We start from the raw sequence: 22,934 nt of genomic DNA, 5'->3' as shown, positions 1-22,934 counted from the left end.
GATGATGCCTGTGTTCCAGGCAGAGCACAGAACTGCATGCAACGACACGAGTGCAGCATTTCCACCAGCCTTGAGAAGTTGAGCATGGATGCCACAGATCCCTGGAGCTTTACCCCATTTCAACTGGTTCACCGCAGCCTGTGTTTCCACAAACGAAGGTGGACCACAGACGATTGGAGGGTCAGCAACAGGGATTGTAACACCCCTGACGTCCAACTCGACAGCTGGGGGATCAGCCTGGTACAACCGCTCAAAGTAACCGGCCCAGTGGGCCTACACGTCAGACTCCTCTGTCAAGAGCCGAACACCCTCTGCTCTAACTGCATTACACCGAAGGATGGGCTTGGAGGAACGCAATGCACGAATTCCCCTAGAAGCAGGACAAGAATCACCTGTCCACAGGTGATGCTTTACCCCCTCACAGATTCCTCGTATATAGGCCTCCTTGTCCACCCTTCGTGCGCGCACAGTTTTCGCCTCAGCTCTCTGACCTGCTCAGCTCTGCTATTCAGCCTGGCCTTGTGACTCTGGTGACTCTATTCCGAAGTACTTGTGTGATGCTTCGTTTTTTTATTCCTGTATTGTTGTACTTTCATCGATTGAGATGTTGTCTGTTCTTTTTGCTTTTCCTTGTATAAAAGTGCACTTGGCACATTTGTCAAGACCAAACTCCATTCAGATATCCTCCAAGTACTGCTTTACTAGTTTCAGTTGATCTACCAATTTCTTATCATTTTGGGATGAATAGTTTTAGATAATCCATGTACACTAGGTGAGTTACCTTTTTTGTTTCTTTGGTCATTTTTGTGTTGCATATCAGATTGTGTCCGTGTCCTTGTTCATTGATGAGGTTACTCAGTGGGGCTAGAGCCAGACAAAGCAGGAGGAGGGGAAGGCTGTCACCTTGTAAGATATCACATTGCATCTTTACTCTTGGGATTTCAATCTTTCCTCCAGGTAAGGTAGTACCAGCGTTGTGTTCCAGAGCATCATTGCTTTCTCAATCAGTGTGAGATTGATTCAATCAGTGTGACATCGATTCAATCAGTGTGACAGTGTGAATCAGAAATCATTTTTGGGATTCGGTTCGGGTTGAGAGATTATGGGGCTTATCACATTTTGGGGTTGTAATGCGTGTGCTGAACATAAATAAAGGCATGAACACTGGCGTCTCTGGGCATTTGTAAGCATTGCAGCTAGGGTGCAGTGGGCTCTAAGGTCTCTTGGCCTGGACCAGGTTGCAGGGTTTGGACTGCGGGGTTGGGCTTGGCTGTGGGTCCGGCTACCAGAGGTGTGTTCAATTGTCCTGTCCGTACGTTCTTTGGCACTCCAGGCAGTGTGGGACCCCCTCGGAGAGATCCAGTTCCAGATTGGGTAAACAGTGTGGCAGCCAGAGTTCAAGTTGCATCGGGTTGTTTTGCTATCTTGTTTCAATCTGCTGAATTATCGTACACCATTTTGTTCAATCCTGTACTAATACCAGCAGACGGAACCATTCCTGCCCCTGCTTACCCTCAAGTCCCCCTCCCAAATGTAAGTCGACACCCTCCCCTCTTCTCTTAAAGTCCCACTACCAAACGCAAGTCCAGAGCACCCCCTTTCCCATCCCCACTTCCCCCTCCTTGCTTCCCCATCCTCTTCACTCCCACCCACTCCTCCAATCCCTTACCTCCTTCAGTATATAGCAACATGTTGTGAAGCACTCCTCTCCCCCTCACACCCTCTCCCTTCTGTCTTTCTCTGTCCCACCGCTCCCACCGCCCTCTTCCCTCTCTTAGTATTCCTGTTTGAGATGTGACGGATGTTATTTGCTTGTATCAAATAAAAGTAATTCAATAGCGAAAGTGAAAAAACACAAAATTGAAAAAGAAATTAAAGCCGTTTCAAAAAAGATGGAGCATGGACATAGAGAGAGGGGAGTGGGGGACAGAGGGGCCATTGGGGGAAGAGGGGAGGGAACGGGGATGAGAGTGAGGAGGAGAAGGGGGTGTTCTGGACTTGCGTTTGGGAGAATGACTTGGGAGGGGGACTTGAAAGGAAGTGGGGGGGGGGGATCCAATCTGCTGGTTTTGCTGCAGTATTGGATGAAATGGGGTATGTTAAAACAGTGCAGGGGAGTGGGGGTAGGAGAGGGAAAGGGGAGTGGGGGGAGAGAGGAGGGGAGTGGGGGCGGAGGAGAGAGGAAAGGAGGGAGTGGGGAGAAAGGAAAGAGGAGGAGAGAGAGGGGGGGGGGAGAGAGGAGTGGGATAGGGAGGATTTGGGGGGGGGAGAAAGAGTTTCCTTCTCTATCCATCCTGTCCATCCCATTTCTCCCTACCCCATTGTTTGTCCAATTTCCCCCTCTATTTTGTCTTTCAACCGCACTGTTGGTGTACCCCCCCTGCCCTCGCTACTGTTACATTTGTCCTGTTGCGTCCTGATCCGTTTAGTGTTTTCGCTCTTCCACAAGCCTTGACTCTACATAGAAAAAGTCATAGGTTGGCAACCATTGCACAGACTTCACGGGCCGAATGGTCTCTTTCTGTGTTGAAGTTCTTTGGAAGGGAAGTCATGTATTATATATTGTGAACCAAGGTGTCAGTGCGTGCATTCGTCTGCCTCCCATTTATGACCGCCGCCTCTCGTGCTGCATTTGAAAAGCTCAACAATAAATTTTGAGATGACGGGAGAACCGGAATGAGTAATGTTGATGCCAAATTAAATTTCGCAAACGGGGACATTTTGCACTCTTTTTGGACAAATCCAACCTCTGCTGCCCACTGATCAAAACATAACCGGATCACTGGCTTGCTGAAAAAACTGAAGTCACTGGCCGTCACCTTTGTCCTCACCACAACATGAAAAAACTTAAGTCACTGGCCATCACCTTTGTCCTCACCACAACATGAAAAAGCCCCATAAAGAATGTAAACTCAGTTTATTTAAAAAACCTGCTCATCTTTGTTCGTTTGTTTCTACATTGTTTACGATGGAAATTTTGGTCGGTAGTGAATCCCATTGATGAGGCGTGGCCTCATCAGCAAGCCTCCATATTATAGAGCTCAGTGCCCCTGTCCTATGTTGCACCACAATTTTGCGGTGGGTGGTATAAGTAGCGCAGAGCTTTGGGCTCTGAGTGAAACCAAGAGTGCATCACAAATGACCTTTTCAAAGTCCATGATATATTACTTAAAATGGATAGATTAACTTAAACTTTTCTCCTCACTGGGGACAGGTGTACTTTTCCGAGTACAAAATAAACCTTTTAAAAGGTAAGAAAACGTGTTTGAGCCATCCGCTTCCTGTGCGTGTGCTGTCAATTCCAGCTCATTTGGGCAACAGTAAATAATAATAATAATAATAATAATAATAATAATAATAATAATAATGAACGCAGTGCAGTGATTGACTGTTTGGCCGTACCCTGAGAGTAAAGGTCCCGGCACTGAGGCACACCTTGTTAACGGAGCCTCAGACACGACGATATGCATTCGATGCTGTCGGAAGAAACTTTCTTGTGTGTCATAAAGTGCAACTGAAATGGAAAGTTATCCAAGTATTCTGTGTGCCAGTGACACCATCTTATGATCCTGACTCTCTCTGTAATAATTGGGGCAATTAAGGAGAAATCTCTCACATCCTTGACACACACACACACACACACACACACACACACACACACACACACACACACACACACACACACACACACACACGCCAACCCAAGGAGGCTTTGCCCATATGCTCTATCATCGAAATGCTAATCTTTGGTATTGGTATGACTCGGCCAGGGACGGAATCGAACCACGGATCTCCCCGACAAAGTGGATACTCCATGCACGGTGTGTTCAGAAACTCTTCACACCCCTCAACTTCTGTCACATGTTGTTGTGTTACGGCCTGAATTTAAAATGGATTCGATTTAAAAAGAAATTTGTCACCAATACACCCAAAATACCCCACAATGAAAAAGTGAAAAAATATTTTCAGAAATTTTTACAAATTGATGAAAAATTAAAAGCTGAAATGTCTTTCATCAATAAGTGTTCAACTCCCCGAGTCAATACACTGTTGAAGCTCCTTTGGCAGTGATTACAGCTTCGAGTCTTCTTGGGTATGTGTGTATCGGCTTTGCACACCTGGATTTGGGGCTTTTCTGCCATTCTTCCTTGCAAATTTTCTCAAGCTCTGTCAAGTTGGATGGGAAGTGTTGGTGAACATCAATCCTCAAGTCTTTCCACAGATTTTCAATGGGATTAAAGTCAGGACTTTGGCTGGGCCACTCAAGGACTTTCACGTTCTTGTTCTGAAGCCATTCCAGTGTTGCTTCGGCTGTATGTTTGGGGTCATTGTCATGTTGGAATGTAAATCTCCGCCGCAGTCTAAGGTCGTGTGCACTCTGAAGCAGGTTCTCCTCAAGGATTTCCCAGTATTTGGCTCCATTCATTGTTCCCTCTATCCTTACAAGTCTCCCAGTTCTTGCTGCTGAAAAGCATCCCAATAGTGTGATGCTGCCACCAACATGCTTTGCGGTAGGGATGGTGTTAGATGGGTGATGAGTTATGCTCAATTTCCACCGGATGTAGCACTTTGTATTCAGGTCAAAGAGTTCAATTTTCGTCTCATCAGAATATTTGACCTCATGCTCTCAGAGTGTTTCAGGTGCCTTTTTGCAAACTCCAGGTGTGCTGTCATGTGCCTTTTTCTCAGAAGTCGCTTCCGTCTGACCACTCTCCCATAAAGCCTGATTTGTGAAGTTCTGCAGAGATTAATGTCCTTCAGGCAGGTTCTTCCATCTCAGCCAAAGAACTCTGTAGTTCTGTCAGAGTGGTCATTGGGTTCTTGCTCACCTCCCTGACCAAGGTCTTTTTTGTCGAGTTGCTCAGTTTGGTCAGACGGCCAGCTCTAGGAAGAGTCTGGGTAGTTCCATATTGTTTCCATTTCCTAATGATAGAAATTTCAACTCTCGAGAAATTGTTTTATCCCCTTCCTCAGATTTATGCCACCTCACAATTCCATCTCAGAGTTCTCCGGACAGTTCCTTGGACTTCATGGTGGAGTTTCTCCTCTAACATGCACTGTCAACTGTGGGACCTCATCTCGAAAGGTGTGCTTCTTTCTAAATCATGTCCAATTAATTGAATTGGCCACAGATGGAATCCAATCAAGTTGGAGACACATCTCAAGGATGACCAAAGGAAATTGGATGCACCTGAGATCATTTTGGAGTGTCATAGTGAAGGTGCTGATACTTATTGACGCAAAACATTTCAGTTTTTCATTTTTAATTAATTTGTAAAAATTTATAAAAACATGTTTTCAGTTTGTCATTTGAGGGTATTTTGTGTGGATCGGTGGCAGAATATTTAAATTTAATCCGATTTAAATTCAGGGTGTAACAACAACAACAACAACAACAACAACAACAAGATGTGACACAAGTCGAGGGGTGTGAAGAGTTTCTGAAGACAATGTACACCTGCCATAAATATGGTGCCGGAAGGTCGATAAAGTAACAACTCCACTTTCAGTGACTTTGTGTTCTTCATTTGCTCATATGAGATTCTGACTTGTGCAGAGGCCTTTCTTACCTTGACATCGTTGTTGATGATGTGGTGTTGCGAGATTTGTCACCATCACGTGAGATAAATATTTGAGGCTAAAGAGATCACTATAAAAAGCTTAAAAGGAGATAAAGGACTTCATTTTCGAAAGCGCGCACAGTAAGACAGGCACTCGCCACTCAGGGTGCTGAGAATAGCTCCACAATGGGAAACAAAGAGATAGAGAAGCTTAGAGGAAGGTTTCTGTGTCTGTGTTCATGATCTTCACTGATAAGCATTGGAACCAAGCCATGACCTCGAATGGAACGACCCCTGCGATGCGACCCCTTAGGTACCACCTTGTTTGGAAATGTAAAACGGGCTTCTGTTTGGTCTTGAGAGGAAGATTCCTCAGCCATTTTCAATTCCGACATAAAAATACTCGGCATGACGTGCTATTTACATTATCCAGTTACCCAGTTCCGTCAAGTCGTGCCTGACTTCTGGTGACATTCCTGATCACATTCCTCCAAACATCCTAATCCTGCACTTCTTTCCGAAGCTCTGCCAGAGAGACCCCATCCATCCAGGGCATACAAGATCTGACTCTTCCTTTTCTTCCCTCAACCATACCCAGCTCGGTTGATTTCTCCAGACTTTCATTTTCTGTACGCACGATGTGTCGTTTCTGTCATGTCACGTCATCAGCATTTCCCATGTACACGGTGGTTTAAATCATTTAATCACTGATTTGTTACCTGCGAAAATCGAAGATTTTTTCAGTATATTGGTTGGTCTTGTGTGATATTACTTGGAAATTATTTATTTATTTATTTATTTGCCATGTATGTTGGTCTGTAGCTTTATCTGCTCGTCTGTCTGCTTGTCACACAATTTTTGGCCACTGAATTTCTTCAAGAAATCACGAAATTGGTTTTTGAAGCAATCGTTTTGAAATTTATTTTGTGTATTAAGGTGACCGGCCGACGACAGCAACGCTTAATTTTAGTGAAGACGCGAATCCAGATACGGATCTGATAAATTTTTTTTTTTTAAGCGATTCTTCACCATTTGAGAGAAAGCAGCAAAAACTATGTACAGCACGATATCTCAAAAAGTTGTGGACGAGTTATGACAAAACGAGGTGGATGAGTTGGCTTGGTGACAAGAACAAGGCGATTCGATTTTCGTTAAGGTCCGGATTCAGACCCGACCCATCAGTGGCATACAAGATGTTAACTGTTCAACCTGGTGGTGGTATGTTCTCAACCGAGTGGCATTCCGTTTCGCCAAGTGTCACGCTATGAGCGATTTTTCATTTTGTCTGATTGTCTGTCTATCTGTTTGTTTGTTTGTTTGTTTGTTTGCATGACACTTGTCTACAGGTCACAATTTAAAACAGATCTTCACGAAACTTCACCACCTGGTGGAGTTTGTCACAAGCAAGAAGTCTATTGTTTTTGAGGTCAAAAGGTCAACAACTTCGGTGAGATTTCTAAAATCCTCAATTTTCATCCGATTCACTTGAAATTTGGAGAGGATTTGCACATCACATCGCTGAATCTAACCACCAATCATTTTTGAGGTCAACATCGACCAAAAAAAATTTTCATCCGATTGACTTCAAAATTTGAAGAGGATTTGCATATTTAGAAATTGAATCCAATCACCAATTATATTTAAGGTCAAATTCGTTTCATGGATTTCACAAGTATTGTGCGATGTTTGACGTTTTTCTTGTTACTCGCAAAAATTGAAGATTTTTCAAGTACCGTATATTGTTTGGTCTTGTGCTTTATTCTGTCCATTTTTTGTTTCTTTGTTTGTCACTTGGTGAAAAATCATTTTCACCAAGTATGTTGGTCTGCAGCGTTTGTCTGTTTGTCTGCCTGTCTGTTTGACACATGATTTTTGGCCACAGTTTTCAAGTGATCGTTCTGAATTTTTTTTTTTTTAGTGACTAGCCAAGGACAGCAACGTATAATTTTTGGTGAAGATCCAAATCCGGATCCGGATACTGGAATTTTAAAAGTGATTCTTCATCATTGAGAGATGGGGCCAAAAACAATACACATCGGGACCCTGACGATTGCGGTTCCAACATTCGCGGGTTTCCGTTTATTCGCGGCTGATAATTTGCGACAAGCTCCTATATTCGCGGGAAATTGCCCCGCCTAATTGGGGTTTTCGTGGCGATGTTTCTTTTCCCGAGCCACGAGCATAACACAGATCAAAAACATATCTTCCATGAGCCACACACAAAGCAGCTGGATGTATGTACAGTACAATACTGTACGTCCACAAAAACCATATCTCCCACGAGCTGCGAACATGAGCTGCTTCCTGAACATGTATTGTAGCTTCACAGGATAAATTGAGTTTTGTGGGGCATCTCATCGTGTGCACTTTAAACATACGGTACTGTATGTACAAATTGTAGCTTCGCAGCATAAACATTAGTTTTGAGGGATCTCTCACCAGTGTAACACGTCATTCCCCTCGACGCCATCTCCCGTGAGTTACTTCCAGAATGAAAACACTAACATCATATATTCATGTATCCAGTAATTACCAGGTCACCACATATGGACATTACACAATGGAAACATTCAGCGCATCTTCGTGTGAATCACCATCTTGCTACAAACAGCACCATCCGAGCTGTTACATTTTAATAACGCTTCGCATAATCTGCCTACAGATAGGAAAGACGTCATGTCCTGTGAGTTAAAGAATGGAAACGTTCAGCATGTCTATGAGTGTAATTAGCAGCTAGCTACATACGGACTAATTACACAATGACATCGCTCACCACATCTATTATCAGCTGCCGAATACAACGTTACCCACAATGCATGCGCCGAGCTCATAGGGGAGCGTGCCTCTGCGGACAATGATGCAGCCAAGGCATTCCCTGCAGAACTCACGAGCTTCATCGAGGATAAGGGGTACCTGCCGGAGCAGGTCTTTAACGCTGATGAGACCGGCTTGCTTTGGAAAAGATGCCGACCAGAACGTTCATCTCTCAGCGCGAGAGCAAAGCAGCCGGCTTCAAGGCCGCAAAGGACAGGGTATTCCTTCTCCTCTGTGCAAACGCGGAAGGGGACTTCATGGTGAAGCTCATGTGATACTCTACCGTTCCCTGAACCTACGTGCGCTGAAGAACAAAAAAAAACAGGTGCTGCGGGTGTACTTTAATGAAACTGAAATCGTGCAATCCTGGTCGAAAACATTTCAAACTTTCATAAAAACTTTCCCTTTTGAAGCAGGGACTGCCGCGAACCAATAACGTTATCCCCCTTATCTACATTGTATCAATTCCCAGACTTTATTGTCAGGTCAGGCCAGATAAAGATCTGTGACTTGCTACAAGTACATTGTAAACGTGCAATGACGTGTCTCATGGTCGGATTGTTGGCAACTAAATCGTTGCCCCCCCCTTCTCCCCCCCCCAGATTTCCTGGTGAGGAGGGTGTATGATGTGGACACCCAGTAGGATTAAAAACAAAACCTGTCAAAGGGTGGAGGAGCTCCTTGTGAGCCAAAGGTCATCCATATCTCGTACCCAACCGTGTCTGCGGATGTCCTCCTGCAGTTGGGTTAACTTTTACTTCTTTTAAGAGGTTGGTGGCAGGATTTGAACTCCGGCCACTGTAAAACCCCTCACTCCGCAAAACACAAGAAAACAGAAAAGAAAATTGAAAACCCACTTCGTGGGAGTACCTACTGTGCGGCTTCTCTCCGCAAGGCAGCTCACTGGATGACGGGATTGGGGCAAATCCTTCGGGACCAACACTCTTAGATGATGAGAGGAAAACCACAGGGTAACCTTCCTGGGTCAGATTGTTGTGTGTGGCAGAGTGGTGCTGAGGTGTTGTCCACCAGACGGCGGTCTCCTTGGGTTAACCTGAGGACGTCCCTTTGGGTGGGTGGCTGGAATGTCCCATCCCGAAGAGAGGATAATCACCTATCTTTGTTATCACCTGAGCTCAAATTTTTGAACATCGGTATTGCAGCACTCTCTGAGGTTCGGAGACTGGATAGTGGTGAGATCATGGCGGGTGGTGACACCTACAAATGGTCTGGTCGCTCTGATGGTTGCCATGCCCATGGAGTTGCTGCAGCTGTGTCAAAATGAGCTGACTCCAATGATCATTGAGGTAACACTGGTCAATGAGCGCATTGTGAGATGAAGCGTTCATCTCACCTTGGGTGTCATTTCCCTGGTCTCTGTTTATGCTCCGAGTGAGGCGAGTGACCTCACCGTGAAGGACACATTCCATGTCACACTCGAGTCTGTGGTTGAACAGTGTCCCAGGCGAGATGCTCTTCTTGTCTTGGGGGATTTAAATGCATCAACTGGAACTGATAGGGATGGTTATGAGACGTGTGTTGGTCCCCATGGGTCAGGAACTGTGAACCAGAATAACACTAAGTTCCTTGACTTTGCAAGAAGTCATCGACTTAGGGTGGCTGGTTCATGGTTTCAGCGCCTCCAGGCTCATCGCTGAACTTGGTATTCCAACGCTTGTGGTGCGGCAAAGGAGATTGACCACATGCTCGTTGGAGGATGATCCAGAACTGAAGGGTCCACCAGAGTGGTCAGTTCCTCAATACCGACCACAGGATTGTGGTCACAACTCTGAAGTTTCAGCTTCAATGCAGCAGAATGGTACCATCCCAGCCGAGGCTGGATGTTGGCAAACTCAAGGATGAGAGGGTAGCTGAGGAGTTTGCGGCCAGGCTGAGATGAGATTTCGGAGTCTGGGTGCTTTGGGGAATCCTGAAGAGTTGTGGAGTGCCTTCAAGACCACCATCTTTGATGTTGCCGGTGCATGTCTTGGAACTCATCGGACGGCAAAGAATAATTTTTTCTCCCAAGGGACACTGGATACCATTGACCAGAGTCACAGGGCCAGGCTTAATGGCAGAGTTGAGCTGTTTAGAGAACTGAGGCATCAAGCTGTACATGCGCTGAGGGGGACAAGGGGGTCTATGTGCGAGGAATCTGTGAGGGGGTTGAGCATCACATGCAGTCAATTGATTCTCGTCCTGCTTACAGGGGAGTTCACACATTGTGTTCCTCCAAGCCCGTCCCTCGGTGTACTCCAGTTAGAGCAGAGGGTGGTAGGCTCTTGGCAGAGGAGTCCGAAGTGAAGGCCCGCTGGGCCGGTTACTTTGAACAACTGCATCAGGCTGCTTCACCAACTGTTGAGTTGGATGTCAGTGGTGTTACTATCCATATTGCTGATCCTCCAATCAACTGTGGTCCACCTTCGTTTGTGGAAAAACATGCTGCGGTGAACCGGTTGAAATGCGGTAAAGCTCCTGGGATTTGTGGAGTCCATGCTGAACTTCTCAAGGCTGGTGGAAATGCTGTACTCATGTCATTACATGCAGTTTTGTGCTCTGCCTGGAACACAGACATCATGCCAACTGACTGGAAGAGGGGCCTTGTTGTCCCTCTCTGGAAAGGGAAGGGTGATCGCCAGGACTGTAACAACTACCGAGGGGTGCGCTGCTCTCAGTACTGGGCAAAGTCTTTGTTCGGATAATGATGATAGGGTTCGCCACCATCTGCTTGAGCACCAGCGTCCAGAGCAGTCAGGCTTTACACCAAAGAGGTCAGCGATTGACTTTATCCTTGCCCTTCGGGTCCTCACCGAGCGCAGGTGAGAGTTTCGGCAGGGGCTGCTTGCAGCCTATTATAGTTTATCTCTGAAAAGCGTTCGATTCAGTGAATCGGGATGCCCTCTGGAGGATTCTTGGTCTTCGTGGGGTGCCACCTGCAGAAACATTTTATCAAGATGGGTTTAGGGGTGATAAAATAAATAAATTGATGATGATTAAAACCCAATATTAAAATAAAATATGTTAAACCTGAAGTAGAATGTACTCAAATATGATACGATTCTTTTAAGTGTGTATCCATTTGGAATTAACATAATTATATTTCTCCTCTGTATATTAAATGTGTAAACAGGTTGAACTTTGCCAGTAAGTTGAATATAAAGAAGAATTGCCTGTCATGTAGAACTATCTTGAGAATTTTGTATGGAAGACACAAACAAGTTGGAATGTGGATTTGAGAAGGTGTCCAGATGTATTCACGAAGCTCTGGTCGCTTCAAGATAATATATCTTTTTCAAGATAATTTGGTGCTTCCAGTCTTGCTCTACAGATGTAAGACTTGGACTTTGACCAGGGATCTGAGATGGAGACTTAATTCCTTTGGTACCAGATCTCTTTGGAGATTTATTCTCTCAGAGAGGGAGCCTCGTGAGTGGAGGATGCCAATGGACCGACCACACGCCTCGTCGTTGCAGCAGGTTCATCAGCATTTCAAGAAGATGGTGTTGGGCCAGGCATCTCCCTGGGGGATGGCCACATGAAGGCCCCTGGAGTACCGGTGGAACGTGGACGCAGTGACGTGCTGCTCTGGTGCAAGCTCCCATACCTGACCTGACTTGACCTGACTTTGGTGATGTCGCCATTTGCGGCCTTTTTCATGAACCAGGAACTTCTGTGAACGAATAACATTATTCCCCTTGTCTCCATTGCAACAATGACAAAAAAACTTGCGGATTTTACCCTGACATTCGCGGATTTTCGTCGATTTTCTCAAGATTTTCCCCATGTTTCGTGGATTTTTTTGTTGGTCGGGAAATCCGCGGCACCTATCCTCCCATTTCACATTGAAACGATGCCCCCAGCTTCGCGGTTTCAACATTCGGTGGTTGTTCCCAGAACATATCCCTGGCGAATGTCGGGTTCCTGGTATAGCACAATATCTGAAAAGGTTGTTGAAGGATTTGGACAAAGCTTGGTGGACAGGTTGGGTGTGTAACAAGGACAAATCGATTCAATATTGGTGAAGTTCTGAATACAGATCCGGAGAAGAGAATTTTAAGAATGATTCTTCACCATTGAGAGATCAGGCCAAAAACTGTGTGTGGCATGATATTTCAAAAAGTTGTGGATGAGTTGGTTAGGTGACAAAAACAAGTTGATTCGATTTTGGTTAAGGTCTGGATTCACATTTGAACTATCAGTGTGATTCAAAATGTCAACTGTTCAGCCTGGTGGAGGTTTGCACCATACCGAGTGCCATTCCCTTTGTTACTCTGAGCGATTTTTTTTTATTTTAACCAAGTATTGTTGTGGGTCGGGGTTCGGTGGCGACAAACGACCACTCGGTGGAGCAGTGGAGTCGTCTCTAAATTGAGCACCTGGAATTTAGGTTGCGACTCTCAGACAACTCTGAAAGTTCACGGGTCACTTAGAGCAGTGGTTCTGAACGTTTTTCAACTCGAGGCCCACTCTATCTCTGAGGAAATTTTCGAGGCCCATCATACAGAATCGTAATGAGAAAAATGGCAATAAAACTTAATGCCAAAACAAATCATTATGCTTTCCTTTAATGAGACACTTGAGCTTGCTTCTTGGAAATAAGATGGTCAAGTCGTGGTTTGATGGGGGACAGGCTCACACGCAAAGTGGCATTCAGAGTGTCTGTTTTTAGACTATTTCGTGCTTTTGATTTTGTTACAGTTAAAGTCGAGAAGCCCGATTCACAGAGATAGGTTGTGGTGAATGAATGGTAAAAGAAATCTGATGGCACGCTTTGACAAAGAAGTGTATTCACTGCTTGACAATATCCAGAATGAAGGAAGGTCTACTTGTGCATGCTGAAGCCTCAGACTACTGTCTGCAGAAAGTTCCATCAGTTCATTTTCAAGTACAGCGGACAAGGCCACATCTTCTGAAGCAGGATCCACTGAGAAAGGGTTCAAAATCCAAAGGTTTCCTTGCCTTGGGTCCTCTGGAAAGTAGTCTGCAAACTTTTGTGATAACTCGGTCAAATACTGGATTATGAGCCCAGATATGTCTGTATGAGGAGTGGATTCCAAAGTTTCACTCAGAAGTGGAAACATCTCAAGTCGTCCATCCTTCAGTTTTCTGTTCCAAAGAACAAGCTTTTTCTTGAAGCCTTCAATTTTGTCAGCAACCAAGAACACTGAACTGTTCCGACCTTGCATGGATATGTTGAGCTGATTTAACTGGTCAAACACATCTGACAGGTAAGCCAATTTGGCACAAAAGCTATCATTACTGTAATGATCTGCAAGTGCTGAGTGTTTCTCTTCAAGGAACATGTGGACTTCATGTCTCAGTTCAAAGAGGCGATTAAGCATACGTCCTCTTGAAAGCCACCTCACCTCACTGTGGTACAGAAGCTGCAAGTGATCAGAATCAAGTCTTTCACACAGTGCAGCAAAACACCTTGAGTTGAGTGCACTCTTCTTGATGAAGTTCACAGTTTTAACAGCTACATTAATGACTTCATTCAGTTCTGGAGACATCTGCTTTGTTGCCAGATTTTCTCTATGTAAGAAGCAGTGGGTCTTCTTGGCATCTGGCGCCCTCTGTTGGATCTGTTTTACAACACCATGATGGACTCCTGTCATTGATGCAGCACCATCTGTGCACACACCTACGCAGTTCTTCCAATCAATACTCTTGTCAGTGAAGTATTTATCAAGGCAGAGCATTAAATCATATGCAGCTGTTTTTGTGGGAAGGTCTTTGCAAAACAGTAGATCCTCATGAACATCACTGTCCCCGCAGTACTTCACGAAAACTAACAATAAAGCATTATTGCTAATGTCAGTAGATTCATCCAACTGAATGGAAAAATACGGACCGGTCTTTATTTTTTTCCACCAGTTGGCATTCAATGTCGTCACTCATTTCAACAATTCTTCTCATCACAGTATCATTAGAGAGTGATACGGACTGAAGTTTGGTTACAGCTGCCTCTCCAAGAATTTCTCGACACGTATCAACAGCACTGGGTAAAATAAGCTCCTCCGCGATTGTGAAAGCTTTCTTGCTACTAGCAACACGAGCACCAACCATGTAGCGGTTTTGGAAAGACGGAAGTACAAACAGACCTTGCTGAATTCCAGCTGTGTCGTGTAAGTCTTACACTGTAACATCAGACCCTTTTTTTTACATACTTCTTTTCTTTTCCGTGGACCGTGGTTGCCAATATTTTGACGGCGTGAGGTAGGGTCCACTTGTCTAATTCCAATTTACCTGAGTACTCATGCCATCCAACTCCCAGGAAACCACACCCTCGGCCGACTTTGTTCGAATTGAGTCGCTATCACCGACTCAGATCCGGCATAACCTAACGGAAGTTACCAAAGCCGCACCGGACCAAAAGAACAATTTCCGGCACGAATGGCTTTCCTATTTCTCAATACGCACATTGCTCAGCCAACGAAAGAAAGCACAGAAAACGAGCTGGTACATTTAGCATGGGTTTATTTATAAAGAATAATTAATCGGAGAGGGGAAGCACAAAAAGAGCAGAGTTATCCGAATAAAAGGCAGGCAATGTACAATGAGCAAAAGCACTTAACAATCCGACTTAAAGACGGGGCCAACGGACACACACACACACACACACACACACACACACACACACACACACACACACACACACACACACACACACACACACACACACACACACACACACACGAAACGACCCGGTGGGTCTCAAGGTAACCACACTTCGCCAACTGACATGATGACAATTGAAGTCACCACATATGAGGAAGAGAGAGTTTGGATGAGAAGATAGAAGTTGGTCCATGTTTTCAGATAGTGAGGTGTAAATGGAGTCATCACTGTTAGGTGGACGGTACAGTACACATATTAACATGAGGTGGGATGGAGGGGAAGCCATAGCCAGAGGTATTCCTGGGGGTGTGGGGGAGTGAGAGCAGTGGATGGAGAGTGAGGAATAGAGTCTTTGATGAAAAGAGCAACTCCTCCACCAGGACGAGGCTCAGGTCTGTCATACCGGAGGAGGGAGTAACCAGGGAGAGATATTTGGGAGTCAGAGACGTCTTGGAGGAGGAAAGTTTCTGTAAGGCAGATTATGTCTGCTTTCTCAGTGGCAGTCTGTATGGAAAGATGTGTAAGGTTTGAGCGAAAGCCCTGGATATTTGAGGTCCACACTATTAATGAAGAGGGAGTGGAGGAGGCTTTGGGTGCAGGGGATGGGAGGGGAGGGGGAGGGTAGGACAAGGGAGGAGGGGGGGAGGTAAGGAGAGTTGTTGAAAGGGTGTGGGAGATTGCAGAATAGCTAGGGGAGGGGGCCGGATGAGGAGGAGAAAAGGCTCTGTGGTGCTGAGGGAGAGGGGGCAGAAGGCAGTTGAGGATTTGCGGAGGTGGAGTGATGAGATGGAGGCGAAAAGGTAGGGGAAGGAGGCAGCTTTGTGGATGTGAGGGGGGCAACTTTGAGAAGGGTGAGTGAGGGGTGAATGGAGGGAGAAGGGTGAGTGGGAAGAGTTGAGAGAGAAAGGTGAGAGGAAGACTTGGAGGGAGAAGAGTGGGATTGTTGCTTTGAGAGTGAGGGGTGAGAGAGGTGAGTTGGCACTGAAGTTGGAAAAAAAAAGAATGGTTGATGGAAAGTGAACATTCACAGCAAACTGGGGTTTTAACATTTTTTTGGTTCAAGATGTAATTAAAGACATTTCTTGATGGATGCAACAAAGGCGAATTCAGAGAATGGAGAGAAGAAACGCTGTAACAGTTGGATTTTTTAGGCAAGGTATGAAGGAAAGGTCGAATTGAGAGCAGTCTGTTTAAATAGTAGAAGAGTCCTGAATTATGATACAGTAAAAAGTACCACATGTGTGAAAGAGGAAGATAAAGCATTATAAGAGATCGTTTTTATTATTATTGTTTGAGAGAGTTTTCATCAGATTAGATCATGGAAAGGTTGTAGAAAAAATTGTGAGGTGAATGGTGAAATTGGATCAGTAAACGCAGGGGGTGTAAACAGATCACGTGGTTACAGAAGAAGCACATGGCTATGGGAGGTGTATAGTCAAAAGTGAATTAATTTATTTATTTTAAATAAGGATTGCGTAACATTCGGTAAAGGGAAGGTTGAAGTAAAATTGTGGAGGTGTATGGTGAATTTGGAACTATAAACGCAGAGTGACGCTGCTGGGTCGATGAAACGTACCAGGTGGAGGGTGGAAAGATACACGTGGTTTCAGGAGGTGTATAGATCGAAAGGTTACAAGGAAGATTATTAATTTTTGATGTACTTTTTGAAGAATAGGTAAGATTCGGGAATGGCAGGATGTAGGAAGAAATGGTGAAGGTAATGGCGAGAGTGGGTCAGTTCGAGTAGAATAAAGATGGTGTGCCGGCAGAAGGAGGAAGAAGAAGAATAAGAAGAAGGATCGGGACTCGTGGGTGTGCAAGGAGAAAGGTTTTTTTTTTTTTTTTTTTTTGTTTTGGATTTAAGACAAGAAACAGAGTGTTTAGATGGGAGGGATTCGGGCGTTGGGAAATTGTGGGAAATCGGAATTGAAGGTAATTGGGACAGAATACAAATAAAAACGATCGTTCACCAAGAGGGGAAGGATGGGTAGGCCTCAAGGAACCCGGTAAGACAAGGTCGACGAAAACTCACAAAATAGCATGATTTTTGAAACAAAACCGAACGAGGAACACACAGAAACATGGAGGTGAGAAAATAAAGTTAAAACAGGACAGATAACGACCGGAAACTTGACTTTGTGAAAGTCATCAGAAAGCCCCGAGAGACCCTGCCGTCGCTCCAAACCCAGAACCGGAAGCCAGAGCAAAGCAAAAGCAAAAAAAAGCAAAAAAAAAAAAAAAAAAAAAAAAAAGCAAAAAGCATTGGCTTGGCTGTCTCCAGTTTCTTTAGCCTCGCTATTAATCAGGCCGCAATATTGAATTTCATAGCAATGTCACGCCTCGTATCTTTCATGGTAGCCATGTTAAATGGGTATACCAAGAAAAATACCAATGTCTAAATGTAAATCTCGGTGGTTCAAGTCAGACCTTGGTTTCCTCAAGACGCCGATATTCATCTCCAAAAGTACAGTATGGGTCTGGGAGCATCCCAAGAGCTCTGGAGCTCTCCTATACTAATACCAGGTAGTTCAGAATCCCTCTTTCCTATACTACTGGTGTCCCATCAAAGTGGGACGTCTTGGTTCCCGGTCATCACTGCCAGCAGTTATAAAGTGGCAGTTCCAATCATGTCTCATTAATTATGTAACACACCTGTACACAAATGTCACACGAAATACACCACACAGAAGAAATCCTGTCCTTCTTTCCAATCATTGGGGCTGTGTTTGTTTCTGTTTCGTTTTCCTTTGAAGTATCTGTAATTTGAACTTGGTTTTGAAAGTTTGTTGCTAAATGGATTAAGGATCCCATTTCTGGTCTGTTGTTTTCTTACTCATGTACAATTCTCATCCGGTAGTCTGCTGAGATCTTCGCATACTCCGCTAGTCCGTCACACGATGTTCTGTGCACTTGGTTGAGCTCCATCAAACCACCTCCTCCCTCTCGTCTTGGTAAGTACAACCTCAGTATGCATTGGTTTTTGTAGAACATCTATCTTGTGAATAGTTAAAATTTTCCTTGTTTTTGTGTCTAAATTGTTGATCTCCATTTGTGGCCAGTTTATAATCGCACAGCTAGATTGGAATAGCAGCACTGCAAGTTTGTTTATAGCCTTGTTTTTGTTTCTTGGGGGAGAGGAATGACTTCAGAATTAGTCTTATTATGCGAACGTACTCTTTGCTGATTATTTTCCGCATTGTTTTGTGTTATAGCTGGGGGCCTTCTTCTATTCCGATGTACTTGTGTGATACTTCGTTTTCTTATTCCTGTATTGTTGTACTTTCATCGATTGAGATGTTGTCTGTTCTTTTTGCTTTTCCTTGTATAAAAGTGCACTTGGCACATTTGTCAAGACCAAACTCCATTCAGATATCCTCCAAATACTGCTTTACTAGTTTCAGTTGATCTACCAATTTCTTATGATTTGGGACGAAGTTTTATATCATCCATGCACAGAACGTCAGTTACCTTTCTTGTTTCTTTGGTCATTTTTCTGTTGCATATCAGATTGTATCCGTGTCCTTGTTCATTGATGAGGTTACTCAGTGGGTCTAGAGCCAGACAAAGCAGGAGGAGGAAAAGGCTGTCACCTTGTAAGATATCACATTGCATCTTTACTCTTGGGATTTCAATCTTTCCTTGAGGTAAGGTAGTACCAGCGTTGTATTCCAGAGCATCATTGCTTTCTCAATCAGTGTGACTATTTGGGGGTCATTTTTGTTTATGTGCATGCAATCTATAATCCATGAATGTTGGACACTGTCAAAGGCTTTTTTGTAATCTCTCCAGGGTGTTGATAAGTTGGTTTGTCGGAGCTTGCAGTTTTCGGGTATGGTTTTGTTTAACAATAAATGGTTCATTCTTCCATAGCATCCTCTCTTGCATCCTTTCTGCTCTGCCTCTGAAGCTGCTTGTTGAGTGAGGTGGTCATAAACAACATCGGTGATTATACCTGTCAAAGCTTTGCATGTTGTTGGGTAGATGGGTTTTTTCAGATTTGGGAATCAGAAGTGTTGCCTTCTGTGAGCCATTCGCCCATTGGTTGGTTCCCTTGGATGAGTTTGTTAAATGCTCGAGCATAGTGAGGGTGGAGAGCATGTATTTGCTTTAGCCAGAAATTCGGAATCGCATCCTGGCCTGGGCATTTGAATTTCGGTGCTTTTGCGAGATGTTTTCTAATTTTTAACTCGTCAATTGTCAATGGGTACATTTCCTGTCGATGTTGCATTTTATTTTCCACGTGTCGTATCCACTCTGCTTCCTTGTGTTCTTTTTTGTCTTCAAAAATACCTTTTCAGAAGTTTTTCTAGGTTCTCTTTTTAGGGGGAATAGTCACATTTTGTTTCTGTTTCCACGAGTTCTTGGGAGAACTTTTTCGGGTTGTTTTCAAACTGCTATTTTGGTTTCTTCGATTGTTGGCCTCCTCATAGTTATTTATTAGCCTCGCCAAAGGAGAGGGTATTACGTTTAGGTCCGTTTGTTTGTTTGTTTTTGCATAATCGAAGATTTTTCAAGTATATTGGTTAGTGTTAGTTGATGTTGGGTGGTCGCTCGACTACCGTTATTCTCAGGTTTTCCGTCTGTCTATGTATGTAATGGACAGCTCTGGAGGCTAGAGGAGTCAACCAATTTTGATGAAACTTGACTGGTAGGTTCATACAATGATCTAGTTGTATGCTTTTGAGCACCGTTGCTATGGACACCAGTGTTGCCTAGCAACGGGACTTTGAAATTTTTGAAAAAAATCAAAAAAATTAATTTTTTCGAAAATCAAAAATTAGATTCCGCGCTTTTATGCGCACTATAATCACCCTCTTTGTCAAAAAATGTCAGCCCGATCCGTCAAAAACCGTATGACGAGTATGCAATTATATAGCGACCACCCATGTCACCTACCGGCTTGTTGGGTGGTCGCTTGAGTACCCTTATTTTCACTTTTTCCATCTATGTATGTTTGTTTGTTGGATTCGCTACATATGCTAGATATCCCTTATTGTCGGGTTTTCCGTCTGTCTGTCTGTGTGTATGTATGTCTGCAATGCGAGGCTCCACAGCATGAACCAGCGAACGGATTTCGATGAAACTTGCCAACATGTGGAATATATACTGGGAATGTGCGCATTTGAATTCCGTTGCCTAGCAACCACCCGTGGCTGTGCAGCGGCCGAAAAACCGCGTACAGTGTTTTCAATACTTGTCCTTCAGTTTTGAATGTAGAGAAACGAGACTTCGGAATTAAACACTTCGAATTATTCAGAAAATTTTACTCGAGCCGATTTTTGATTGTTTTATTTCTCAAATGGTAGTCCTTCCAAAATCGGGTGTTTTTTCACCGTCATTTTTATGAGGGGCTTGGGAAAGTGGATGTGGTTGATGAAAAGTGGGAGTGGCGTAGGAAAGTGGGAGTGCTGTAGGAAAGTGGGCGTGGCTTATGGAAAGTCGGCGTGGCTTATGAAAAATATTGTGTGGCTCAGGAAGTGTGGTCAAACAAGAGCATTGAGAGAAGTTTATCGGGTTTTCTGTGTGTGTGTGTGTGTGTGTGTGTGTGTGTGTGTGTGTGTGTGTGTGTGCGTGCGTGCGTGCGTGCGTGCGTGCGTGCGTGCGTGCGTGCGTGCGTGCGTGCGTGCGTGCGCGCGCGTGCAACGCGAGGCTCCACAGCACAAATCAGCAAACCGATTATTTTTCAAATGGTAGTCCTTTAAAAATAGGGTGTCGATTTAACGTCATTTTTTATGACGAGTGCCAGTTGGCAAAATACGTAATAGGAAAAATCTTGCCAGGCAGAGGAACAATTGTATGTGAACCAATACGTCTTGGCAATGAATCTTCGTCGATGGATCGGTCAGAATGAAAACCATAGTATCCAGCGCTTCGATCCTAGCGAATCCCTCGTCGCCTACCGGCTTGTTTGTTTGTTTGTTTGTTTGTATATCTGTATGTATGTAATGGACAGCTCTGGAGACCAGAGGAGTCAACCGATTTTGATGAAACTTGACAGGTAGGTTCATACCAGGATCTAGTTCTATGCTTTTGAGCACTGTTGCTATGGACACCACCGTTGCCTAGCAACGGAACTTTTAATTTTTTGAAAAATCCTAAAAAAATTATTTTTTCAAAAATCGGCCTCCAGGCTTTTATGCGCACTATAATCAACCTCTTTGTCAAAAACTGTATGACTAGTATGCAATAATGTAGCGACCACCCATGTCGCCTACCGGCTTGTATGTTTGTTTGTATGTAATGGACAGCTCTGGAGGCCAGAGGAGTCAACCAATTTTGGTGAAACTTGACAGGTAGGTTCATACCAGGATCTAGTTCTACCCTTTTGAGCACCGTTGCTATGGACACCACCGTTTCCTAGCAACAGGACTTTGAAATTTTGGAAAAATCCCAAAAAATTAATTTTTTCGAAAATCAAAAATCAGCTTCCAGGCTTTTATGTGCACTATAATCAACCTCTTTGTCAAAAATTTTCAGCGCGATCCGTCAAAAACTGTATGACTAGTATGCAATTATGTCGCGACCACCCGTGTCGTCTACCGGCTTGTTATTCTGTCTGTTTGTCTGTCTGTCACCTGCAGGTCGCAATTTTAAACCCATATTCACGAAACTTCACCACATGGTAGAGTTTGTCATAAGAAAGAAGCCTATTGTTTTTGAGGTCAAAAGGTCAAAAGGTGAACATAGGTCAAAGGTCAACAAATTAGGTGAGATTTCTAAAACCCGCAATTTTCATTCGATTGATTTGAAATTTGAAGAGGATTTATATTTCAGTTCAGTGAATTCAACTTGCCAATTATTTTTGAGGTCAACGTGGATCAAAAGGTCAACATAGGCCCAAAGTCAACAACTGAGGTGGTATTTCTAAAATCCTCAATTTTCATCCGATTGACTTGAAATTTGAAGATGAGATACATTTCAGGTCACTGAATTCAAGTAGCCAAGTATTTTTTTGAGGTCACCACAGACCAAAAAGTCAACATAGGCCAAAGGTCAACAACTTAAGTGAGATTTCTAAAAATTTATGAGCTAGCTCATCTTCTTACCTGTGCTGTTCATCAACCTCCTCTTCCTGTTTTTCATTATATTGTCCATTATTTTCCTCATTGTGACCTATCCTTGTTCGTATTATTTGTTCTGTTTGAAAAGGTGCTATTTGATCCGAGTTCATGACTTTAGGTAAATCTATCTCTATGGGTGCTGTTGCAGCATTTCCTTCTGTCATTCTCTGGTCCTGTTGTGGGGTTTTCAGTCCTGTTTATCGATTCAATCCTACAATCTGTAGTCCAATTTCTGTTTCTGTTGTTACGATGAAACCCAAAATCCCATCTGTTTCTGGTTTCATCTCCCATTCTACCCTTTGTGCAGCATCAGTAAGTTCTGTTGGTTGTTCCTTTTCTTTGGGAGTTTGTACTCTGGGACTCTCATCCCAAATGGATGTCCTGTCATTCCATTGTGGCGTTGGTGGTAGGTGACCATTTATAGGTGACCATTTATTTCTTATTGCTTCTTCAGTTTGTTCATGTCTTATTCTTAATTCCTCTTTTGTGAATATTTTCTGTTCGAGAATATTGTTTTTCTTTGTGTTTACTGTTTTTCGGGGCGTCGTCTTCGGATTATCTGTTCCCATGTGTATGCACTTTCTTTCGTCATGCCTTTTTGTCTGGCATATTCCATTGCCCACAGTAACATCCATTTTTCCTTCTTTGTCCAAATTTTCTTTTTGATACTGACTCACTCTTCTTTGGTCATCCAATTTATGTCTTCAATTGCTTGCTGTCTTGCTTTGCCAGTTATTTCGTTAATTTTTTTTTCCTGGGTCAAGTATCTGTGGATTATTGAAGCTACTGCAATGAATTTTTTTGGTGGAACTCTTTCGGCCTTGGCTGCCAGCTTTGTTTGTTTCAATTGGTTCATGAATCTTTCTCCTTTGCCACTAAT

General features: G+C 43.8%; 1 protein-coding gene across 1 annotated transcript in view; it reads left to right on the top strand.

Annotated features, from left to right (window-relative positions):
- LOC147033756 (uncharacterized) overlaps positions 1 to 22,934 on the top strand; it is a 47,895-nt gene that overhangs the window by 24,559 nt on the left and 402 nt on the right. Inside the window, exon 3 of the mRNA XM_085870300.1 lies at positions 17,851 to 17,944. Coding sequence (XP_085726426.1) covers positions 17,851 to 17,944 — 94 coding nt within the window. The remainder of the gene's footprint in view (positions 1 to 17,850; positions 17,945 to 22,934) is intronic.

This window comes from Eptatretus burgeri, chromosome 1 (genome assembly GCF_056783735.1).
Source record: "Eptatretus burgeri isolate ZD-2024b chromosome 1, Ebu_testis_v1, whole genome shotgun sequence".
NCBI classification, from domain to species: domain Eukaryota; kingdom Metazoa; phylum Chordata; class Myxini; order Myxiniformes; family Myxinidae; genus Eptatretus; species Eptatretus burgeri.
This window is presented reverse-complemented; position numbering and strand designations above follow the sequence as displayed.